The sequence below is a fragment of the Platichthys flesus genome, chromosome 1 (assembly GCF_949316205.1).
Source record: "Platichthys flesus chromosome 1, fPlaFle2.1, whole genome shotgun sequence".
NCBI lineage: Eukaryota > Metazoa > Chordata > Actinopteri > Pleuronectiformes > Pleuronectidae > Platichthys > Platichthys flesus.
In genome coordinates, this window is record NC_084945.1 from 28,759,197 (window position 1) to 28,780,794 (window position 21,598).

Here is a 21,598-nt window from a genome sequence, read left to right on the forward strand (position 1 = left end):
ATGTTACCTTGAAGAGTAATCCCTCCCACATTTACTCCCACACCACCTGATGTGTGGGTCACTCCAGTTCCTCGAGTCGTTTACAAAATCTCACAACCACAGAAATAAATGCAGCTAACAATCACTGCTACAAAGTGTTCCAGATATAGGGCTTCATCAATGTACAAAATTACTCTGGAGAGTGCAGCTTTACATAAGCTTATCCCTGAACCCAGTCAAAAACAAAAACAACCTCATAATGTAACAGTGGGAGCATCTACAGTGGCTTTGAAATGGCATCGTGTTTGACTGTGATACCTGAAGTGTGTTCTTATTCTTTCAGGATCAGCCTGAAGCATGCTTCTTACTGCATCATCATCACTTCTTTCAACCAATAGGAAACTGCAGAGACTGGTTTAAATTTTCAAGCTGCAGCCATGTTTTCAATCGAATAAACAGTGATGCACAAGACTGTACTGATGACTCCTAGTCTGTGCACAGTGTGTAGTAACTTAAGAGGAGGGCGCTATTTATGTCTTTCTCATAGATTTTGTAGTTTTTATTTATTTCATGAATAAAATCTATCAACCGTCTGTTTTATTGGAAATTATTTAGTCTTGAATGTTTTCAGTCTGCCCATGAATGTGGCAACTTTAGTGCTCTTTGAGTCCTCAAGTCACAGCAATCATCGTTTTACTGTTTCTAAGAATGACATTAGCAGAAGATAAAAACTCTTCCTTGTTTTCAAGAGACTCTTGCAAGTCTTGTACATCTCTCAACCTCCACACCCCCAGGACTTATCTTATAGAGATTAGAGACACGATTATATAAACACTGTGATTCTGACAATAGTACTTTCACTGTTAAAGTATTTAAAGTAACTTTGACACTTGCAACTTTCGTAATTGTTAAAGTGGGCTCTTTGCCAGCAGAAAAAAATAGAATCTTTCCTTTACTTTGGTTTCCGCTGCCGCCCAGGGATTTATCTGCTGCTAGACAGGATAACATTACCTGGGTGAAATGTTTCCTAGTGATTACTACACAGCTGTGACCTGTGAATGTGCACACAGCTAGATTAACATATGCACACACTTGTATTCATAATGAGCAGATGTCTGGACTGCAGGTGAAACGTGTTGGCAAGAATAACAGAGGGAGAGGCAGCATGAGCAGCATGAAGTCCAGCAAACTATCTGAATGAAATTGAAGTCTCTGTCTGGCTCATTAGGTCAGCATGAGTGTAAACTGGGTGTAGGTAAATCCGCTGACTGCCACAGCTGACCGGGCACAGAGACTAACTCTGTTACCCATAGTCAAACAGAAAGTTAATTAGAATGTACAATAAATTATAATTAACTATTATACCGCTCCTTTATGCTCCCAGTGTCTCATCGAGCTCTCTGCATGTCAACACGAGATAATTAAATTAAAGGCAGCATCGGGTTGTCACGTCTTCAATAGCAATTGAGCCAATTTTCTGGTCATGCAATAGAAAGGGATTCTCCACAAAGTAACCAGTTAATCTGCAGTAAATATTGTTAAATCATTAAATAAGTAACTAAAAACGATAAGTGTCACAGCATGTTTGGCAGACTTTTTCATGCAGGTAAGGAAGAACCCACAGCCAAGTTGGCAGCTGTGTAGGGAGACATTCCAAGAGAAGCCCAGAGTTAGAGTTAGGGTTAAGGGTTGGTGTCAGAGCCAGGGCCAGCCACAAGACACTCTTTTCTTGTGGCCTCCCGCTGGACTGAAGGTCCACTCCACACAGCTGCACAGAGTGTGAGCATACAGTGATGCCACGCACGATATTAGTCCTCCAGATTATGCTGACATTGTGTGTTAACATTCTTCATCTCTTTGGAAGATGCACAACAATATGACTGTGTTTTATTAGGTTACAAAGTTGCATGTGAATAATTTGAGCCTATTTATCTTTACCATAACTTCCACAGTGTAGCTTCTTCTCCAGTAAATGTTCTGAGTGTGTGAATGCAAGAGCAACACAGCACACTACATGTCTTGCCTTCTCTATCGTGTTTATTTTGAGCAGCTTTGGGAAAGCCTCAGCTTCATGCTTGACAGTAGGGCTACAGTCATGTCCACTAGTGTTGAGTCTGACTTGAGGCAAAAAGTCCAAACAGACTCAGGACCAGTGTGTCAGTTCAATACTCCTGTTATATCTGATATCTGTGATCTTACATCAATCAAAACAGTTTTGGATTTAAAAGTGACATTGAGAGAAATGTAATTTTTAATAATGTGTTTCATTATTAGATAAATTTGTCATTACACTCGAAAAAATGATAGATTTGTATTCGACATGTAACCTGCGGAACAGAAAGAACTGTCCCTATTCTACCATGATATGGTTATCTTGATAAGGATGTAGTTTAATCTTTGTGTTTATTACAGACTGCTATATGTTCAAAGGTCACACATGTTCAAAGTTGAACAAAGTGAACTTTGAGTGCAGCAGTAGTGTGAGGCAGAATTAAAGCAAGACTAATTGTTAATGTAAAGTATCACTGTTGAAAGATTCTCCGTCTGCATGTGTCCATAGAAAGTCAGTGACTGAAACACACACCATGCTGATAACTGAAGTTTAGCTATCAACCGCAGGGAATTTTGGTTTCATCTCTTTTGTGTATGTTTTGAAAACCTGTGTGTTGTGGAATGATTTGATGTGTGTCTCCCCTGCATACTGTCAGATAATCTGAAGTTTTACATGTTATAAAAATAAAACTCAAATCTAAAGCATGAGTTCTGAAGACTCCTGCACTGCGTGACATGGCTGCACAGAGATGTGACAGACCTCCTGCCACGCTTCTGAACTAGGGAGACTTTGACAATCGCCCATTTGTACATGTCTTGCTGAGTCCTCTGCATTTCAATGTGATGTTCTAGGTGACTCTGGTGGTCTCCCACAGTGAACTTGGCACTTACCACTCTGCAGCCCCCTCTGAAGCCCACTGGGAGGTCTGAGGCAACCTTTGAAGGCCTCTAGAGTGAAGTTGGTCAGCAGCGGCTGAGCGAGATGAAGACATGTGCCATATTTCTGGTAGCTCTGCTGCTCCCCAACATCCAAGCAGGTGAGTTAAGGATGTTTTCTATTCAAGTTCTACCATTCAATGAATCAGTGTCATGTAAAAAAACAGTTCACATTACTCAGAGTGTAGAAAAGAAAAGGAGAAGATTACATAAAATGACAGAAATGGTAAAATAATGTCTTGGCTTGAAAAAAATCTATTTTGTTATAATGGTGACCTTCAAATAAAGAAAGAAGAAAAAAAGTTGAGATATTATTAATATTCATATCATCATTCAACATTCAGTCATCCTCTCAGCATGTAAGCAGTGAAGGTTTACTCTGAGCAGGCTCGGTGGCATCTATATGTTACACAACTACACTCATGAAGATATATTATTTCAGTAATTCAATTGCACGATGGCTCATGAGCCATGTCCTACTATATAACAGTGAAAACATATTATATAATATCAAATGTAAGAATGTATGTTATCAACATCACTTTGAGTTGTGGCTAAAAACCATGGCTGTACACCTGTCCTGCACCGTGCAGTGGAATAATAAATAAAGTTAGATTAGCTGCTGAACGTGTGTAAATATTTACTCCAGCAGAGACCAAACCAGAGCTGAAGGGAGAGTGAATATTGGACTAACGCCGGGTTCACACCGGACGCGTAAGCGAGGCGTAAGCGCAGCGCCAAGCCTCTGGCTCCCATCCACTCCCATGTTAAATCGTTGTGCTGAACACTCCGGACGCTGAAGTGTAGCGTTGCGCCGCGGCTGCCTAGCGCCTTGCAGCGATCGTTTCGGTGTCGAGTCTATTTTTTCCGCTTGACGGTTTTTTAAACGATATTGACGACATATTTTATATGATATAAATGATCAAATATGCATCCCATACTTTGTATTCACCTTCTGTTGTCCAGGAGTTTTAATTTTACCACTTTTACCGACCACATTATTAAATGCCACACAAGCAGTCATAAAGATAAAACGAGAAAGAGGGGGGGGCTACGTATTCTCCACATAGGTTTGAGTGGAGAATACGTAATTTACCCTCGACACCGACATTTAACGGAGCAAACAGCTGAGAAGTTCTTCAACATGGATGACATTAAATTAATAATTGAAGTGTAGAAGTACAGTAAGTTGTATGATCCTCGGAACATGTTGTATAAAGACAACACTAAAAAGGACACATGTTGGGATGCTATTGCTTAATATTGGAGCAACAATTAAGTATATGCTTGAAAAAAATTATTAAATGCTGTTTTCACTGCAGGCTGATAACAGCGGTGCTTCGGCGTCGCTACCGCGCCCGGTGTGAACAGCCAAGCACCGGCCTGCTAGGGATTAGCACTTACGCCTCGCTTTGGCGTCGCTTCCGTGTCCGGTGTGAACCCGGCGTAATGCTCACCGGGTGGACAGAAAGTAAATAAAGGAACATATGTTGCTCTTCACCCCCTTCTAAACAGACATATTGTGCCACACTGAACCAAACAAAGCCAACATATTGCTGCCTCAGTGTGGGATTTTAGACAGCATTCCAGAATCAGCAGTGGGACATTTACAAGTTGTCATTCAACTCTCCATTTCATTCAGATGTCAATTTGGCTTGAAAACAGAGCAACATTGTCCCCCTTCAGTAATTGCATCCTTTCAACAAAACGGCAAAGCATTCTCACATCATACTGGTTTTGTGAAAAGGGCCTGTGTCTACAGGATTGTTGAGCTCAATGGATCATTGCAGAACTCATGCACAGAAACTGACTAAAAGCTTAAACATGTATTGTAACCTTACAAACTGTGAAACGTTGCTTCATTGTGGAGCCGAGGTGCAGAGAGAAGAGCCAGGGCAGGCAACGGCAAATGGAGGAAATGAGTGTGGCAGGTGATCTGAGGCAGTAGAAACTAAGAATTACTAGTGAGAAAAATATAAGTGGAATCAATTTAAGTTCTTAAGAGAGTTTGGCCAAAATGTGTCATGGGGAGACACTGAATGAAGTGGCCATGAAGAGACCACGTAAAAAAAGGTGAGTCTGCTTCTCTGGCCCTGTTCAGATTAACATCCTCAGTGATCTAAGCACACATGTGGACACAGCCAAGATGCATTGCGTAAGCACGTTTCTAATTTCCTCTCCCAGTCTGTGGTGCATGATCCTACTGATAAAATACTTAGCAACTTTTTTAAATGGCCTACCTTGCAACATAATATTGGGAAAATCACACAAAATATCATCAGATGCCTTCTTAAACATGCAATACAATACATGTTAGAAAGAGCTTTATCAGACAGGGTGCACAGACAGCACCTAGTAGCTTACAGTTGTTGTTGGTTTTGGTCTTTAATAGAATTTACTAAGAAGAGCAGAACAGACATCCTGGCTGGTTGATCAGTGTTTTATTCATCACTGCAAATTATTTCAGTCAAAAAACTGCAGTGAAGTGCACCCAAACGTAGCGCCTGTGACATCTGCTTCATATTTAAACAACAGCGGCTGTCAAGAGCTGTGATGGATTAGTCCACTAAACACCTAGAATGCATCATTTTGATGTGAAACTATAGCCCTGCAGCGCTTACACTGATTGAGAGTACTTCGACTACAGAATGTAAACATGTGTGTATATATTCTGCTGGAAACATGTGGAATACAAATAAAAGTAATATTAGGGCCGAACTTTAGACATGCCAAAACAAATCACTTTAAACACATCTCAGGATCTCATCATATAAAATACTTCGACATGCAACTGAAAACTCTAGAAAAATATGGTGAGTGGAACATGAGTTGAACATATTTTCCTACTTATCCCAAAGTAATTTTTTCCAGAAACAGATTTGTGTTAAGTTTACCAATGGAAATCAAAACATTTATTTCACTGTATTTTGCACCAAAAATAAGTTTATATGCTACAAATTCTTAAAAAGAGTAATGCTTTTTTGCTTGGAAATGAGGATCATTGTTATGTTCAGGTAAGCCAAAGCACTTGGTTAAGGTTAAGAAAATAACGTGGTTAAATATTATAAAAATAAACAGTGACCACAAGCACAGACAGGATGCATTTATTTTATTAACATTTAATCAAAACCCTGGTATTTCCTTGACCTCACCACATAAAGGACTCTAGCTCCTTCTTCCATGGAAACAATGTCATTACTGAACAATAATCTGGACTGCAACATGTTTCCCTTGTAGTATATTGGTAGTATAAGAGGTGATTAATGTTGAACTATGAAATTAACGAGAGAAAGAGAGAGTGTGTGAGTGAGTGAGACAGAGAGAGAGAGAGAGAGAGAGAGAGAGAGAGAGTATCAAACACATATAGCTTATAAAAAATACTTCCAGAAAATTGCCATTTAAAATGATGTGGATACAAAAATAAGTCATGGAAAATAAATCATGAAAAATATAATGTGGACACACACACACACATACACATACACACACACACACACACACACACACTCACATAAACACACACACACTCACACACACTGAAATAAAGATCAATGTATTTTGGACTTATTCCAGCAATGACACAGGGGGAAAATAATTGAAACTCCAAAATTAAAAAAAACATTGTTCTTTCAAAAGAGGCACATTGTTGATCTGTGTTCTGGATGTAGAAGTCCCAGGTGACAGACACAGTGTCAGTACCCCTAACTAGCTTTGGGGGGGCCCAGCTTGCAAAAGTGTGAGAACCCCTGTGCTATGGGATCTTTTCCTCGCCTTCCATCTTCTCCACAATGCTTTGTTTGGAGTCTTGATATGCAAAGTCTTGATCCCTTTTGCAGACATACCAGTGAAAGAACAGTTTCTCTCAGGTATTATCCTGTTCTCGTGTGCAATTGGACTTGTTCAAAAGAGTAGATATAATTCTTTAAAATCTTGATTTCCCCTGGTTTATTTTGAGGTATAAGTCTCCCTGACTCACCTGGCTTGGTGGTTATCTGATGGAGTTCAGGCTCAGGTCATTGTGTTGTTGGATTACAAAATAATTTAAACCAAAGCAAAGGAAAGTGGCAGGTTCAGCAGTTTTTACTCCCAGCTGTCAGAAACTCCAGTAACTGGCAGCCACACTGACTTCACACACTCACTCAGAAATGTGTGTGAACGGCTGCTGATGTGGCTTTTTACAGCATATTCTATGTGGGTGTTTGCTTCTTGTTTTAACGTACGGCTTTTCCATTTTTGTGCATGTATCCTTCTGTACTTGGTGGTGGAAACTTGCACATGAGTAAGTCCTTGTACAAGGTTCAAATGCAGTTTATTAAAACAAAATCATGACGAAGCAGAGAGGAAGGAAAAGGAACTGGAGGCAAGCCAAGATTTTGCGGCGACAAATCAACATGCAGAAATGTACATGTAAAGTAGCATACATTAGTTTCAAGTACTCACACCCTGTCGCTTTTTTCCACATTGCATTATGATGTGTTCTTATGCTTCTTATTTTTGCTCCTTAGTATACATTCAATAACCCCCTAATGAGAACTGAGTTCATTTTGATTTAAGGAAAACTGTTATATCACTCTGACTTAAGTATTTTTCGGATGCTTCTACCATGATACTCATAGCTGACAATGAGTTTGAAGGAGCTGCCCACAGGCCTCAGAGAGAGTTTTGTGTTTAGACACAGATCTGAGGAAGCAGAACAAGTTGCTGCATTGACGGTTTCTAAGAAACAAAGTGGTCACCAAAAGTTTTAAAGGAAGACATGTTGAATCAGCACGATTTCTCATAGTGTTGGCTGATCACTCAAACTGAGAAACAAGGGTCGCATGAACCTGATTGTCTGTCTGTCTGAGATGACTGAAGAATACATATTCCTCAAAAATGGTCTTAAAATCGAACTTCAGTTATGTGATCATATATGGGTGTACTTTGACGATGAGAGTTAAGTACAGAACCAACACTGCTATAACAGTGTGGAGCTATCAGGAGCATCCCAGTGGGAACTCCTCACAAGGCCTGAGTTTTACAGCTCCAGATCCCTCAAGTCACAAGCCACAGGTTGCCAGGTCTGCATGACAAAACCAGCCAAACAAAAGAAGCCCCAAAAAAAACAGACCAATAACCAAAAGTAAAATATCCTGCTGAAACTTCCCACACATTGCTTTTTTTGAAATTATTTAATTGGCCGGCATAGTTATACCAACAATGCCAGCATTAAAAGCATAAATGTTTAGTCTTACAGCATTATAAGCAGTTTACCCTAACAGTTCGTTAATAGAGTTTCTCTTGAAAGGCACTATATCAATTCCAGTTATTATTGTTATATTATGATTAATAGAGGTACTAAAATGAACTGTATGATTAAGTATATTAGCATAAATGAAATATTTCTCTGTGACTAATGGTGACTAATTTCTTGAAGCTCAAACAGCTGTTAGGATTTTTCTTTCTCTTCTCTTAGTTTTTTCCTCCTCCACCATGAATGTAACAGATGCATACTTACTTAATGTAGTTTACTGTAGTTAATTCAATACCTTATTTCAGCTGAAACACCAAAATAATCCATTCATGTCACACAAAATGAGAGATAATGACAAGATAAACCACAAATATAAAAGTAATGTACAATGTATGATGTGGACAAACATTGAAAATATATTTACATCAGATTAACTCTTGAAAACATAATTTCGACAATATGATTGAAAGCTAAATACTGTCTCTAGAGAAGCAACTTGAGATATGATTCACTATCTCCCTGCTATCGTTCTGTGTGCAAAAAGAATGTTTCAACCTGCAGCAACACTCTAAAAACTAGCCAAAAACCACAGACCTGGCATCCCGGATGTAATGAAGCCTTTTGTGAGGAGCTATTTCCACATTGTAAAGTTGCAGTGTTTACTTTTAGTTAAGATAGTTAAGAGAGAAGAATTTAGGATTGAAACCAGTTTCAGTTTCCGCATTAAGATGCAAGTACTGTCCCAAAACAACAACTGTATCCAATGACAGAGAGCCAGCGTAATGCTGGTGACTCAACATGCTAAGTCGGCTGACTTATTTATGTGATTGAGAAGGTAGTGGTTTGTGTCTTAAAGAAAATGCAAGGCAGCCTACAGCTCTGCACACACTCTGAGTCCTCCAGAGCCAAACAGCAGTCACTCACAGACCTCAGAAAACCAGCTGATTGCACGTTACCGTCAATCTGTGTTTGCCCTCTGGGAAATCTTCTTGACAATTCAGGTCTTGGCCAGTCAATTCCACTGATGGATCCATTAGGTGGCAGGGAGATGATGTAACCACAACACACACACACACACACACACACACACACACAACAGAAAGCAATGGATTGAAACTTTATTGGGCAGAATCACACACAATGTCTCACAGTGCTTTCCTGATAATAACAGACACAAACTAAATGGGTTCATCAGTCACTCTCACTCTCGAGTGAGCAATCACTCGATAACCTTGTGTGCTATATTTAATCCCAATTTAGGTAGTCTGGGAGCTGAGAAGGTTACAGATAAGGAAGAAATTTAAGTAATGAAAAAAAATCTGATCAGCATAGAACATAATGACAAACCTGTAGTCGAACACTGCTAATTACGCGACTGTCATGTTTGATGGATTTGATGAACTTACAATTGTATTGTTTTATATAATTGTCCCCCAAAGTCAAATCAGGATTTCAATATGTTTCCCGGAGTGCATTTCAATGGACTCGAGAATTTTCTTTTACCAATTGTTTGCCATCAATTCAAGGAGATAGGTAGATCTATGTGTACTGTTTTTAGATATGAATATCTGGGTGCATCCCTTGCCACTTGGAGTTTTGCCATGATAATAGTGTGTCAAGAGAGAAGCTGATTGATGTAATTTGAGGGTCTGATTCAAAGCCGTTTTTTACCCTGCTGCACATTTACGCTGTTTTACTCCAAAGGGAAATAACTAAACAATAAAAAGTATGTATGCCCAGCAATTTTAGATCTCAGATTTATACGGTAAAAGCAATTTCCCAGCTGTAAAAGATTCCATCGAGGTGTTGATACTGCCTGATAAATGCTACAGCAGCTACAGGAAGTTATGAGAAATGTAATTTTCTCTAAAAGTATCCAAAAGCTTTTTCACCTTTCTATATGACCACACTCAAAGGTGGGGTAAAAATACTGCCTACTTGTTTCATTCCACTGCCTCCCTGATCGCTCTCCAAAAACAATGTTGTATTTATTTCTTGGTATAATATTTCATGTGTCTCTTTATGTCGAAACTCAATCCTAAAAGCAACCTGTAACTATAGTTGTAAAATGTACATATTGGTGTCATATCCAAATCAAATTAAATCAGCCTCAAATCAAAATGCCAATGAAATTGGCCTATGGTACTGTACTTGAGTTAATGTATTTAGTTATAAAAACGTGGATGGAAGTTAAATGTTTGTCTATATCCTGTCCCTTGCAGTGTGTCCAGATAAAGAGCCAGGCCTGCAGCCATGGATGCCAGGACACAGTTTAGACCACAGGGTCACAATTGGCTACGGCAGGAAGGTCCTCCTCACTACTTCAGCCACGGTCCACTCCATTGAGATTCTCAACGGGGGTAAGCTGGAAGAATCCACCTTGTGTCGATTTTCATTTAAAGTCACACTTTCTTTATCTTCTGTAACATGACATGTTTCTGTGTGAAGCAGAGTGTATGGGCGGGTGATACTTGCAAGTTGGGTTCAAAACAAATTCTTCAAATTTGATTGGCTTTCTCTTTTCTTTTTTAACCCTTACCCTTTTTAAATAACAGGGGCCTCTATCTACCACTAGGCCATTTAAGGGAGTCTTGCTTAGTATTTTTGTTTAATGTTATGATGTTATTACTTTACATTACATTACATTACATGTAATTTTGCTGACGCTTTTGTCCAAAGCGACTTACATTTTTAGTACACTCAACATTTATGAGAGGCCACTTAGGGGTTCAGTTAGCCTCGATGCCAGACGAACTTAGCCCCGCCCACAACATTTTAGGTCGGGAAATTTCGGTCTGGAGTCGCTCCGTTGAGGAGAAATTATGCCCGACCGGGCCAATCAGATTGTCAGGGCGGGCTTTATACGATGATGGACAGATGATCAACGGTAACGTAATCAACCACGTCATCAAAGTGCCCTTGGGTTGAATTTGTTTTCAACAAACATGCCTGCCGCTGGAGAGCTGAGATGTGTAGATGCTGCCATTGAGTCTGTTTTAGAAGACATCGACAGCGCATTCATTTTGAAAGAGGAACAGAGAACGTGGAGGCGACGCCAAAGCACCGCGCTAATCCCTATCTCGCCTGCGCTTGGCTGTTCACACCGGACACTGAAGCGACGCTGAACCGCCGAGCAGCGCTAATAATATCACCCATTGATCCAGTAGATTAAAAGCATATACTTACTTGTTGCTCCAACATTAAGCAACAGCGTCCCAACATGTGTCCTCCTTGGTGTTGTCTTTATACAACATGTTCCGTGGATCATACAACTCACTGTACTTCTCCACTTCAATTATTAATTTAATGTCATCCATGTTGAAGAACTTCGCTGTTTGCTCCGTTAAATGTCGGTTGTCGAGGGTAAATTACGTATTCTCCACTCAAGCCTATGTGGGGAACACGTAGCCCCCTCTCTCTCTACACTAGAATTGTGAGTATGACAACGTGAGGCTAGGGTTCAGTATCTTGCCAAGGACACTTCGGCATGCAGATGGGGCAGAGTGGGGTTTGAACCGGCAACCTTAATGTTGGAGAATGCCCGCTCTACCCCCTTGGCCACACCGCCCAAATGTTATAAACATGCAATGTAAAGATGTACGGTTCATACATGTTTACTGCTATTTCTTATTCGATATCATTACAGTACACTCAGCATTAATCCTCCGAGCAGACTCCTCATCACTCAGATTGGTTGATAGTCCCTTCAAAGGGCAAATACATTTCTGCCACATTTAACTGCTCAGCCATTTGATCTAAATGGTCACTTTCTTGACGGAAGCATTTAAGCCTTGATCATCTCTTAATAATTGGAGGTGGAAGAAATTTCAATAACTACATTATTTCTGAATGTACTGTGCAAAAGGCAGAAGCAAGACAAAGGGAATGTGCTGAAAGCAGGGCCCCTGCCCTTCAGAGAACAGAGGAACATACAGGAGATGATGTTCAATGTTGAACAGCTATTCACCACTTCACTGAACTGGAATCATTGGATTGCAGGTCTGGTAACAGACGTGGTTGGCCAGCTACATTCACTCTGTGTGTGTGTGTGTGTGTGTGTGTGTGTGTGTGTGTGTGTTCAGTCTGTGGAGAGTCCTCTTGGACTTTTGAACAGATCCAGGTGTTGTCAATCCAGGTATGTTTTTGTTGTCACTCCGTTGAGTCAAACCAGAGACCATCCAGTCTGATTTTCTTCCCATAGTCCAATATTTCTGCCACTAGTGCACCGCCTCTGAGACAGAAGGTGTCTGAGGGCACTGGGGCATGAAGGACCTGCCAGGAATCTTCAACCCCCCCCCCCCCACACACACACACACACACACACAAACCCACTCCAACCCTCCTCTCTCTTTCTCCTGTAGGAAAGTTGGTGATTGCTGACACCAACCGGCCCATATTGCTTCGAACAAAACACATTCTGATTGGGAGCAAGGGGGAGCTACACATTGGGAGCCCAGACTGTCCTTATAGAGGCAATCTCACCATCTCCCTATTTGGAAGGTACAGTATGAAACACAGCTTGAAAGCAAAATTATACTTAAGCACAGTAAAACATGTCAATAAGCACACACTGCTGTCAGCACAGCACTGTACTAATAGTGGGCATTTCCTCCATTTAGCTCACAGACAGATTTTGCACCTTCCTCTAATACTCTGCTCAGCGCTGGTATGATTGTATTTCATCGTTTCTGTAGAATTGTCAGTTGCACACTCTGGATTCACATCTGGTGACAGAGGAGGTCGCTGAAGTTCACTGAACTCACTGTCATGTTCATGAAACCAGTTCGAGACATTTACTTTGTGACATGGATCATTAACCTGCTGGAAGTGTCCATTAGAAGATGATAAACTGACACTTAAATCACGATTGATTTGTATTAAAACCCAAATGTATAAAAAAAAATATCATTTATGATCATCACACCACCACCAACAGGTTGGACTGTTGAAACAGGGCAGGTTGTCTCTAGGGATGGGCGTTCGATTAAATAGTCTTCATCGATCGTCGGGAGAATTAATGACGAATTTTTGATTACTCATTCATATTTTCGAGTTAAAATATTCACTATTTATAGGCTATATTAAAATGCAGTGAAAAAACAAAGCGTGTTTCTTCATTGAGATCTTTATTACAAGATTAACAAAATCTGCGCTGCCGTAATCTTAAGCAGCGGAGCCGACAGCTATAAGCCGGTGCTGAAAAACACAACTGACCCTCGTTTTTTTTTTCTCCAAAATAATATAATAATAATAATAATAATAATAATATAAAAAACATCATGTTAAACAACAACTTAACCACAAATATATAATTATTAGGTCTGACAGGTTTTGCCAGATGTAACTCAAAACTATCAAACAAGGCACCGAGTGGAGAAAGCTTCATAAAAATAACCCGTAACTCACATACAACCTCAGCACCAGCCTACGGGTTTGTGTTGAGAAAGATGAGCATGTTAACATTCCCCGAGGTCAGACGCGAACGCAGCCTGGTGACCGTCAGTCCAGCCGCCGAAAAAACTCGCTTCAAAGGGACCGACGTCCCCGTGATACACAGGTAACTCCGTGCTAACTTGGCTAGCCTGGCCGCGGCTCCGGTTTTTGCGCTCCCCTCGTCCTTGTCAGACCACGCAGGCTCCTCGTCTCCCCCAGTCTCGGGGATAGCTTCGCATTATTGGCAGTGAACCAAGTAATTTTTTAACCAAAATGGTCCCACTCTACACTTCGCCATGACTTCTTCATGTTTACTTTGGAAATGGAAATACACGTTAACTCGCAGCCAGTCGCAGTTAACTGAGTAGGCCGTTGGCGTTTTTTTCAAACACTGCCCCCGTGGTCAAATGTGTAATTAGTGAATTTCTCAATGAAAAAATAATTTCCTCGAGGAAATTCTTAATGATCAATTAATCCATCGTCGATTAATTATGCCCATCCCTAGTTGTCTCTATGGGTTTATGCTGTTGACTCCAGATTGTGACTCTACCATCTGCAGCCTCAGCAGAAATCCAGACTCATCAGACCAGGCTATGTTTTTGAGTCTTCAACTGTCCAGTGTTGGTGATTCTCTGTCACCGCAGTCTCAGTCTTCTGTTGTTGGCTGACAGGAGAGGAGCCTGATGTGGTCTCTGCTGCTGTAGAGCCATCCACCTCCAGGTTCAACAGGTTGTTTATTCTGGGGGCTTCTCTGGTCACCACAGTTGAAAAGTGGCTTATCTGAGTAACTGTAATATCTATGTCTGCTCCAACCAGTTAGACCTCTCTCATCACCAGATTGTGATTGTGCTGTGTGTTCATTGGGTAATCACAATAATCAAACCCCTAAACCCCTACACATAGCAGGTTCCTTCATCTACAGTCAGTACAAATCTTGTAAAATCAAAGATGGGCCAGATTGGCTTCCTCGCTCACTGACTGGAGAGCTGCTCAGCAGCAGAGAGCTCAGTGATACCATCAATGGTGTGCTTCAGTGGAAGAAACCTTTCTCTGTTCTGATATTTTTGACCAACCTTAGCAGTCTCTATGCAGCCACTCTGCACCTAGTGAGTTTGTATTCTCCACATAATCCTGAAACACCTTTCATGAGCTACTATGTAAATCTAATGTCTAAATGATGATACATACTGACACTGCAGTGATTGAAACCTGGTATCAAAGTTACCTTATTCTTGTGTTATACAGATCCATTGTCCCACATTCCTTCATCATTTTGAACACACACACTCTACTTTAATTTGAATCATGCTGCCTAAGAAGAAATACCCAAACAAATCCACTGTTTAATTTAAATAAATCTGCAGTAAAAACTGCAATGAAATAGACCTTTATAAAATGAATGAACTTTTTTTCTGTTAAACTAAGCCATTATGTAATATAAGCAACATTCTAGGGACGACATCATCGATGACTTTGCTGATCCACTGACTTTTAATGTATTTCAACAATATTGAAATATTTGACACATACCATTCAGCAGATTATCAGTTCATCAGTTTGCCCAATACTGTGGCCAAAAATCTGCAACCAGCAAATAAGGACAATGTTTCATAAGATTTTTCAAATCATCAAACATACAAATCCTACTTGCAAACAATTCTACATGTTGGACAAACTTTCTCAATTTGCACATTCACAAACATCACCGACGAATTCTTCTTGTTTCATGCCACTTGCAGAAAGACATATAATCTCTAAACGCATCTTTTATTTTTCTACACTGTTCTCAGATTGGATGACAGTGATCAGGAACACAGCTACTTTGGGAGGAAGTACCTTGGTGTGGGTACAGGTGGGACACTAGAGATCCATGGAAAAAATAAACTGTCATGGACGTTCCTGAACAAAACCCTCCACCCCGGAGAGAGCAACCAAAACAACTACCTGTTTCAGAGAAGCTGGGGCAACCGAGGCATCATTATCCACGTCATCGATCCCAAGACCGGAGACGTGCTACACGATGACAGGTGAGGGTCCCCCGAAGCAGAGGCAGCGTCTCAGCTCCTGAACATTCATGAGACACTAATTAGAGAAGAGAAGTTGCGGTGGCATCACCCCATAAACTGTCAAACCACAAGGTTGTAATGATGGAGACAAATATGCCTGTAATGGCTCTGGCATCGCTTCATGGGGGGGATATTAAATTTAGTAATTGAAGCCATCCTTAATATCCTTTCGCATTTTAATGTCCATTACATTTTTATTTCAAATAGATTTATTCATTGATATACAGTTTTTTTTGTGGTAAATAGATGAATGGGTCATTCTTAGAGGAAGTGGAGGCAGGGCTCTGGACTGTGTCCAGTTTTGTCAAATTGAATTTCATTAGAAGGTGAAAACCATGAAATGCACTTAATAAAAGGCTGTTACAACACATATAATATGTAGACAGAATCAACCGCAAGAGAAAATTTAGAGAGCAATTATATAATAATTAGAAAAGGATAGGGCTGGTGTTCTACTTTGATGACATTGATTGTTCAATTTATCTTTCATCTCCCTTTTTGCTCTTGTGCTTAATTTAAGTTTCTTTGAGGTACACTCTGTTTTATCAAAGCTCCTATAGCACCGTATTACGCTGCACTTAATGTACATTGGTCACATCACAGAAGTTAATTTCCTCTCCTTTAAATGAATTTTTATCAGTAAAAGAAAGAAACGAACGGCTGGGATCTGCGTTTCATTGACAGCTGAAACTTCTCTGGTAAGTAAAAGGTTGAACCGAAGATGCTGTAATAGTAAATGTCTTGTTCTTCTTCCCATTCCTTCATTCCTGCAGGTTTGACACATACCGCAGTAAGGATGAGAGTCGTCGCCTTGCGAAGTATGTGGACGGTGTGGGAGTGGGTCTCATACTGGCCGTGGTGGTCAATGACGAGGGTTCCAACAACTTGGAGGAATCTGCCAAGAAGAGCCTCTCCAAATTGGGCAGTCAGCAAATCAGCAGTCTGGGATTTCGGTGAGCTTATTATATATTTTTGTTCAAGCATAAAATTGCATCACTTTAAGCTATATAAAATGGAATCTACATTTGTCTAGGTATAATATGTAAATAAATAATAATAATAAAAAGCAATTTAATTTGATGAACCATTAATGACTATAACGGTTCTCTACACCCCGCTGATTACTACTCTGATCTCAACATCTCTGCTGAGCTCTTCCAATTCAAACTCAGGTATTCAGTTCACAATATGTGGGGAAAGATGCTCCCAGCATTGTATTGTCTGGAGCCCGCTTTTTATTGATTGCTGTGAATTAATGAGAAAATGTTACAACTTCAGTCAATGGCTGTCTTTTTCTAATTAATCCCTGCAGCTTTTTTGGCAACTTTTGGTTCTTGAAGATTTTCAGTAAACTATCTCCTGTGTATCACTTGTAAAAAATATATACACTCATAGGCCACTTTATACGGTACTTATGAACGTACTCTTGGAATTCAAATTCTCTGCCATAAATTCTACATTTGCAAAGCTCATAATGTATGAATTCAATGTTATTATTATTGTCGTTGTGGTCATTTGTAAAGGTAATGTTTAATTTGATTACTTTACACTCAGAGATGATATTTTGTGTTCCCTAATCTACATATAGCTTATGAAGAAACACCTCTGAAAATAATGTTGGCCAGCACAGTACCACCACTAACATCAACATCAATTCGAAATGTAGATAAAAACACTGCATGGCAGAACACACACAAAGAACATGGTCTTTTCTACATCAACCTAAGACATGATCCTTCCTCAAATTCACCCTGGGAGTGCCTAAATATAACAATAGAAAAGTTTATTATGTCTTCATCATTGCAAATAATATTGTATTTCAAGATCAGATGTTTTGGTAACATTTCTTCATTATATCAGCAGAAATAATAATTTGTGCTGCGTGAGGTTTCCTTCAGATCTTATTCGTTGTGGTGATTTAGCTGTATATAAAAGCACTGTTTAGGACACAGGGTTGCGAGGTGTAACAAGTAGCTGCTGCTAGCAAATGTTGCCTTTCCTGCAACATTTGCTAGCATTTTGGAGAAGCAGAATTAACTGTAGATACAACACTTCCATAATATAGCCAATGTCATTTGTTAACACCTTTTTACCCATCCAGCAGATTCATTCATATTTATTAACAGTTGTGTTTGTGCTCATCCAATGTATCTAACAAAAGTCCAGTATTCACTCAGCTTCTAGCTGGTAGATGCTCAGTTATTAGCATCAAGTCACCAACTGTGTTGACTTTTCTCCACCTAACAGAAATTAAGCTAAGCCTTTGCACTAAAAACATGCATGTGTGCGCATGTGTGAGCATGTGTGAGCATGTGTGTGTGTGTGTGTGTGTGTGTGTATGGGTGTGTGTGTGTGTGTGTGTGTGTGCATATATGCAGACAATGTGCGCACAATCTCCCACACTTGGACTATTTTATGCTGCAGTAGCTAATCCATTTGTGTGTGCTTTAGTTCTGCCATATCTCACAGTGCAGAAATTGTTTAAGGGAGTTTGAACTGTTTGTGTGTGTGTGTGTGTGTGTCTGTTTGTGTGTGAGAGAGAGCTAGAGAGAGAGAGAGAGAGAGAGAGAGAGAGAGAGAGAGAGAGAGAGAGAGAGAGAGAGAATTAGTATGTCAGGAAGGCAATGGAGATGGAAACTGAATCCTGCCACGATAAGACAAACAAGACATAGGGAGTATCATGGTAGATAAGAATGTCTACATTTTGTACACTTAGATATTGACAAATTCCTCAAACAAGACTCGACTGCTCTTTTGTTTGCTGGATAGGCAGCCTTGCACAGTAAACCACACACTTGTGTGACTGTGTTCTGCGCTGAGCGAGTAAACTGCATCATCAGAGGCCTTGTTGTGGGCTGAGGGAAGATGCTGGTGAGTCTTGGCAGCACAGGCCCTCTCCTGCGGTTGGCCTCCTAGCCAGACAGCGTTAGGAAACTAAATGCTGCGAAGGAGACCACAGTAAACACTGACAGGGATTCATGAACTATATGAGTTCACATTCCACTTCCCAGTTTGCACTATGCTCCATGGTTGTGGATGCTGTGGAGGACAGAATAAGTGGAAGGGAGAGATGGTGAGGTGACAGAGGAATTCCTGCCTAATGACTCCTGTCGCCTTCCCTCCTCAAACTGTTGCCAAACAGACCAACCCTGGTGTCATCAGCAGAGAGAGACTAAGGAATTTGCAACAAACCCAAAGACATTTTAATAAGCTTGGATTTATGAGACAGTGTAGACTCTGCAGTACATTCTCCGTTATGTAATTTGCATATGTTTACTGTAGCTGCCACTGAAGAAATAAAACAACACACCTCTGGTGCAGCGTTTCTTTTTTAAAGCTCAACATAAATCATATTGAAATAATTTGATGGATGTATACGGATGTGGTTTAGAGTTGATTCTAACCAACCAAACTATGTTGGCAGTGAAATAGTTCGGCTTTTGGATTCTCTGTCTTTACCTTCTAATTATTCCCACATTCCTGTTTGAATAGTGAAGACAGTAAGAACTGGCTGACTCATTGTGCAAAGAGATCCTAAATACATCAGCTGTTACTGATCAGTCTCTCCTCTGTGAACTCTGTGACTGCACAGATAGTTGTCTGGTGCTGCTCTGGCCTTGCTGGATGGATCCACTAACTACTTATTCCCAGGCCCATTCAGCTCCTCACTGGGGAGCTTTCTCATAAACAAACAAAAGTGATGTTTACATTCAGTGCTCCTCCCCAAGTGTGGTGTATCGTTGAGGTTAAGCAAACATGGGGAATTAAATGTCTTCCAAATTAAACATTTACAATGACAATTTCTTGATTTTCAATAATTCATTGTTTGCATTCATGTTCATCATAATAATTGTGCCTAGTGCCAGCTTACTCAAAGAAACAACTTAGCCCATGGCATTAAAAGTATTTACTTTATTGATGCAGTATTGCTGCCATATAAACGAACCATTGTTATAAGGGAAATCTTCTGACACAAGCATGAAAAAATCCAATGTTTAAAAGTACAAAGAACCAAATTGGTGGGTTTCTGTCCAACATGCTCTGACGCTTTAGGTGCAAGTTCAAGCAAGGATTCCTCAGAGAGATCATGCATGGACTCATGGATGTAAGGCCTTGAACCAGGCGCAGCCATCTTTGTAACGCACCATTGTCGTGATGACTTAACTTACGTTGAAGAGCCCCAGCCCCCTCTGCTGTAGACATCTGTTTGCCTATTTCTTCAAATTAACAACTACAAGTTAAAAACTCGACAGAGGAACACCAGTGCCTCATGCATCTGGAAGGAGGAAACTGGAAGTTAAGAATTTATAATCGAAATTTAAGTAATATTATTAGGACAGGTAAACAACTCATAATAGAGCAAACCTAAGCTGTTGAGGGAATTTTATACCATCCTCACACATTACTGTATATACCACTATATATTATATATACTGTATATTACAAATTATATCTGTACAGGAGAATAGTGCCTGTCTAAACTCCACATATACTCCCTTGTCTCTCTTAGCAGTACCCAAGGTCAGGTTATAGATAAAGGGGCCAACCAACAGTACATTGTAGTGTCTATGTTGAGGGACTTTCATATCTAACGCAGATGCCCCAGACAGAGAGGCACCAACTTCAACTCTCACCAACTTTAACCATATTTTTCGTTTTCACCAGTGGCAAGACGTATGGACAAACGTGATTTAGGAATGCCTACTTTAGACTAAACTATCCAATAGGATGCGAACACCTACATGTTACATAGAGACTGACAGCAATTCTAGCCATTAATGGATGTGCTGTTAGATTTGGTGATGCAAGTAGAGGAAGATATATTGGGATGCTGTGGGAGACATCTTCAGACTTGGGGGTGAAAATTGCTCATGTTACTCTGTTGGGGTTTGTGTATTGTTCCACCTTCTTGTCTCCTTGATGCATCAAGTCTACATTAAAATCTTCTGCATAAGACATCAGCTGCTGCCTGAGATCTCCTTTCACCATCTTCCAGAAAACTTCCATAACATTAGCTACATAAAGTAGCTACTATCAGATCCTATTGGATAGTTAAGTCTAAAGTATGCATTCCTAAATCACATTGTGTCCTTATATCTGGCCACTGGTGAAATACGCAAAACAGAGTTAAAGTTGGTGAGAGTTGAAGTTAGTGTCTGTCTGTCTGGAGCATCTGAGTTAGATATGAAAGTCCATGAGCCTAGACACTGCAATATACTGTTGTAGGGCCTTTTATCTATAACCTAAACGTGGGTACTGCTAAGAGAGAGAGGGGAGTATCTGTGGAATTAGACAGGTACTATTATCCTGTACAGATATAATGTAATATTCAATTTACATAATATATAGTGCCATATATATTAATGTGTGAGCACTGATCTTTTCTTCATAATGATTGATTTAATGAGTAGGTTTGAAATGTATAAATCAAATGTCAGTATAGAACAAATACTGTAGGAATGTAGAAAGGAAAACATGAATACATGTTTGCAGATGTTGTAGATACTAGAAGTCATTGTGTTCATGTCAGCACCTCAACTTTACAACTGTCCCTCACTGGAGCACAAATACAGTCATTTTGTCTGCATGTTATTGCAATAATATTCATCCCACTAAGGTGTCCTCATGCCACTGCCCTGTTATTGTGCATGCCTACTTTGGGAGGAATGTACTGGCACACTATACCTGTCAATTTCTTCCCATGCAATTTGGATGTTTGATTAATTGCTAGAGTCATCTATCAAGTAAAAATGCCAAACGTTTCTTTCTCAACTGAGGGATGATGATTTATGTCTCTGTAAATCGTATGTCTTTGGGATTTGGCCAGCTCCTTGACTAAAAGGTGGATTGTACTACATCACCTCAGGGTCTGGGTAAATATGAGCAGCGCTTTTCACTA

At 40.1% G+C, this 21,598-nt stretch overlaps 1 protein-coding gene across 1 annotated transcript in view; it reads left to right on the forward strand.

Annotated features, from left to right (window-relative positions):
* Nucleotides 1-2,895: 2,895 nt before the first annotated feature.
* cemip (cell migration inducing hyaluronidase 1) overlaps nucleotides 2,896-21,598 on the forward strand; it is an 86,040-nt gene continuing 67,337 nt past the window's right edge. The window contains exons 1-5 of the mRNA XM_062390777.1: nucleotides 2,896-3,068; nucleotides 10,423-10,560; nucleotides 12,562-12,700; nucleotides 15,424-15,660; nucleotides 16,473-16,652. Of these exons, the coding sequence (XP_062246761.1) occupies nucleotides 3,014-3,068; nucleotides 10,423-10,560; nucleotides 12,562-12,700; nucleotides 15,424-15,660; nucleotides 16,473-16,652 (749 nt within the window). The 5' untranslated portion in view covers nucleotides 2,896-3,013. The remainder of the gene's footprint in view (nucleotides 3,069-10,422; nucleotides 10,561-12,561; nucleotides 12,701-15,423; nucleotides 15,661-16,472; nucleotides 16,653-21,598) is intronic.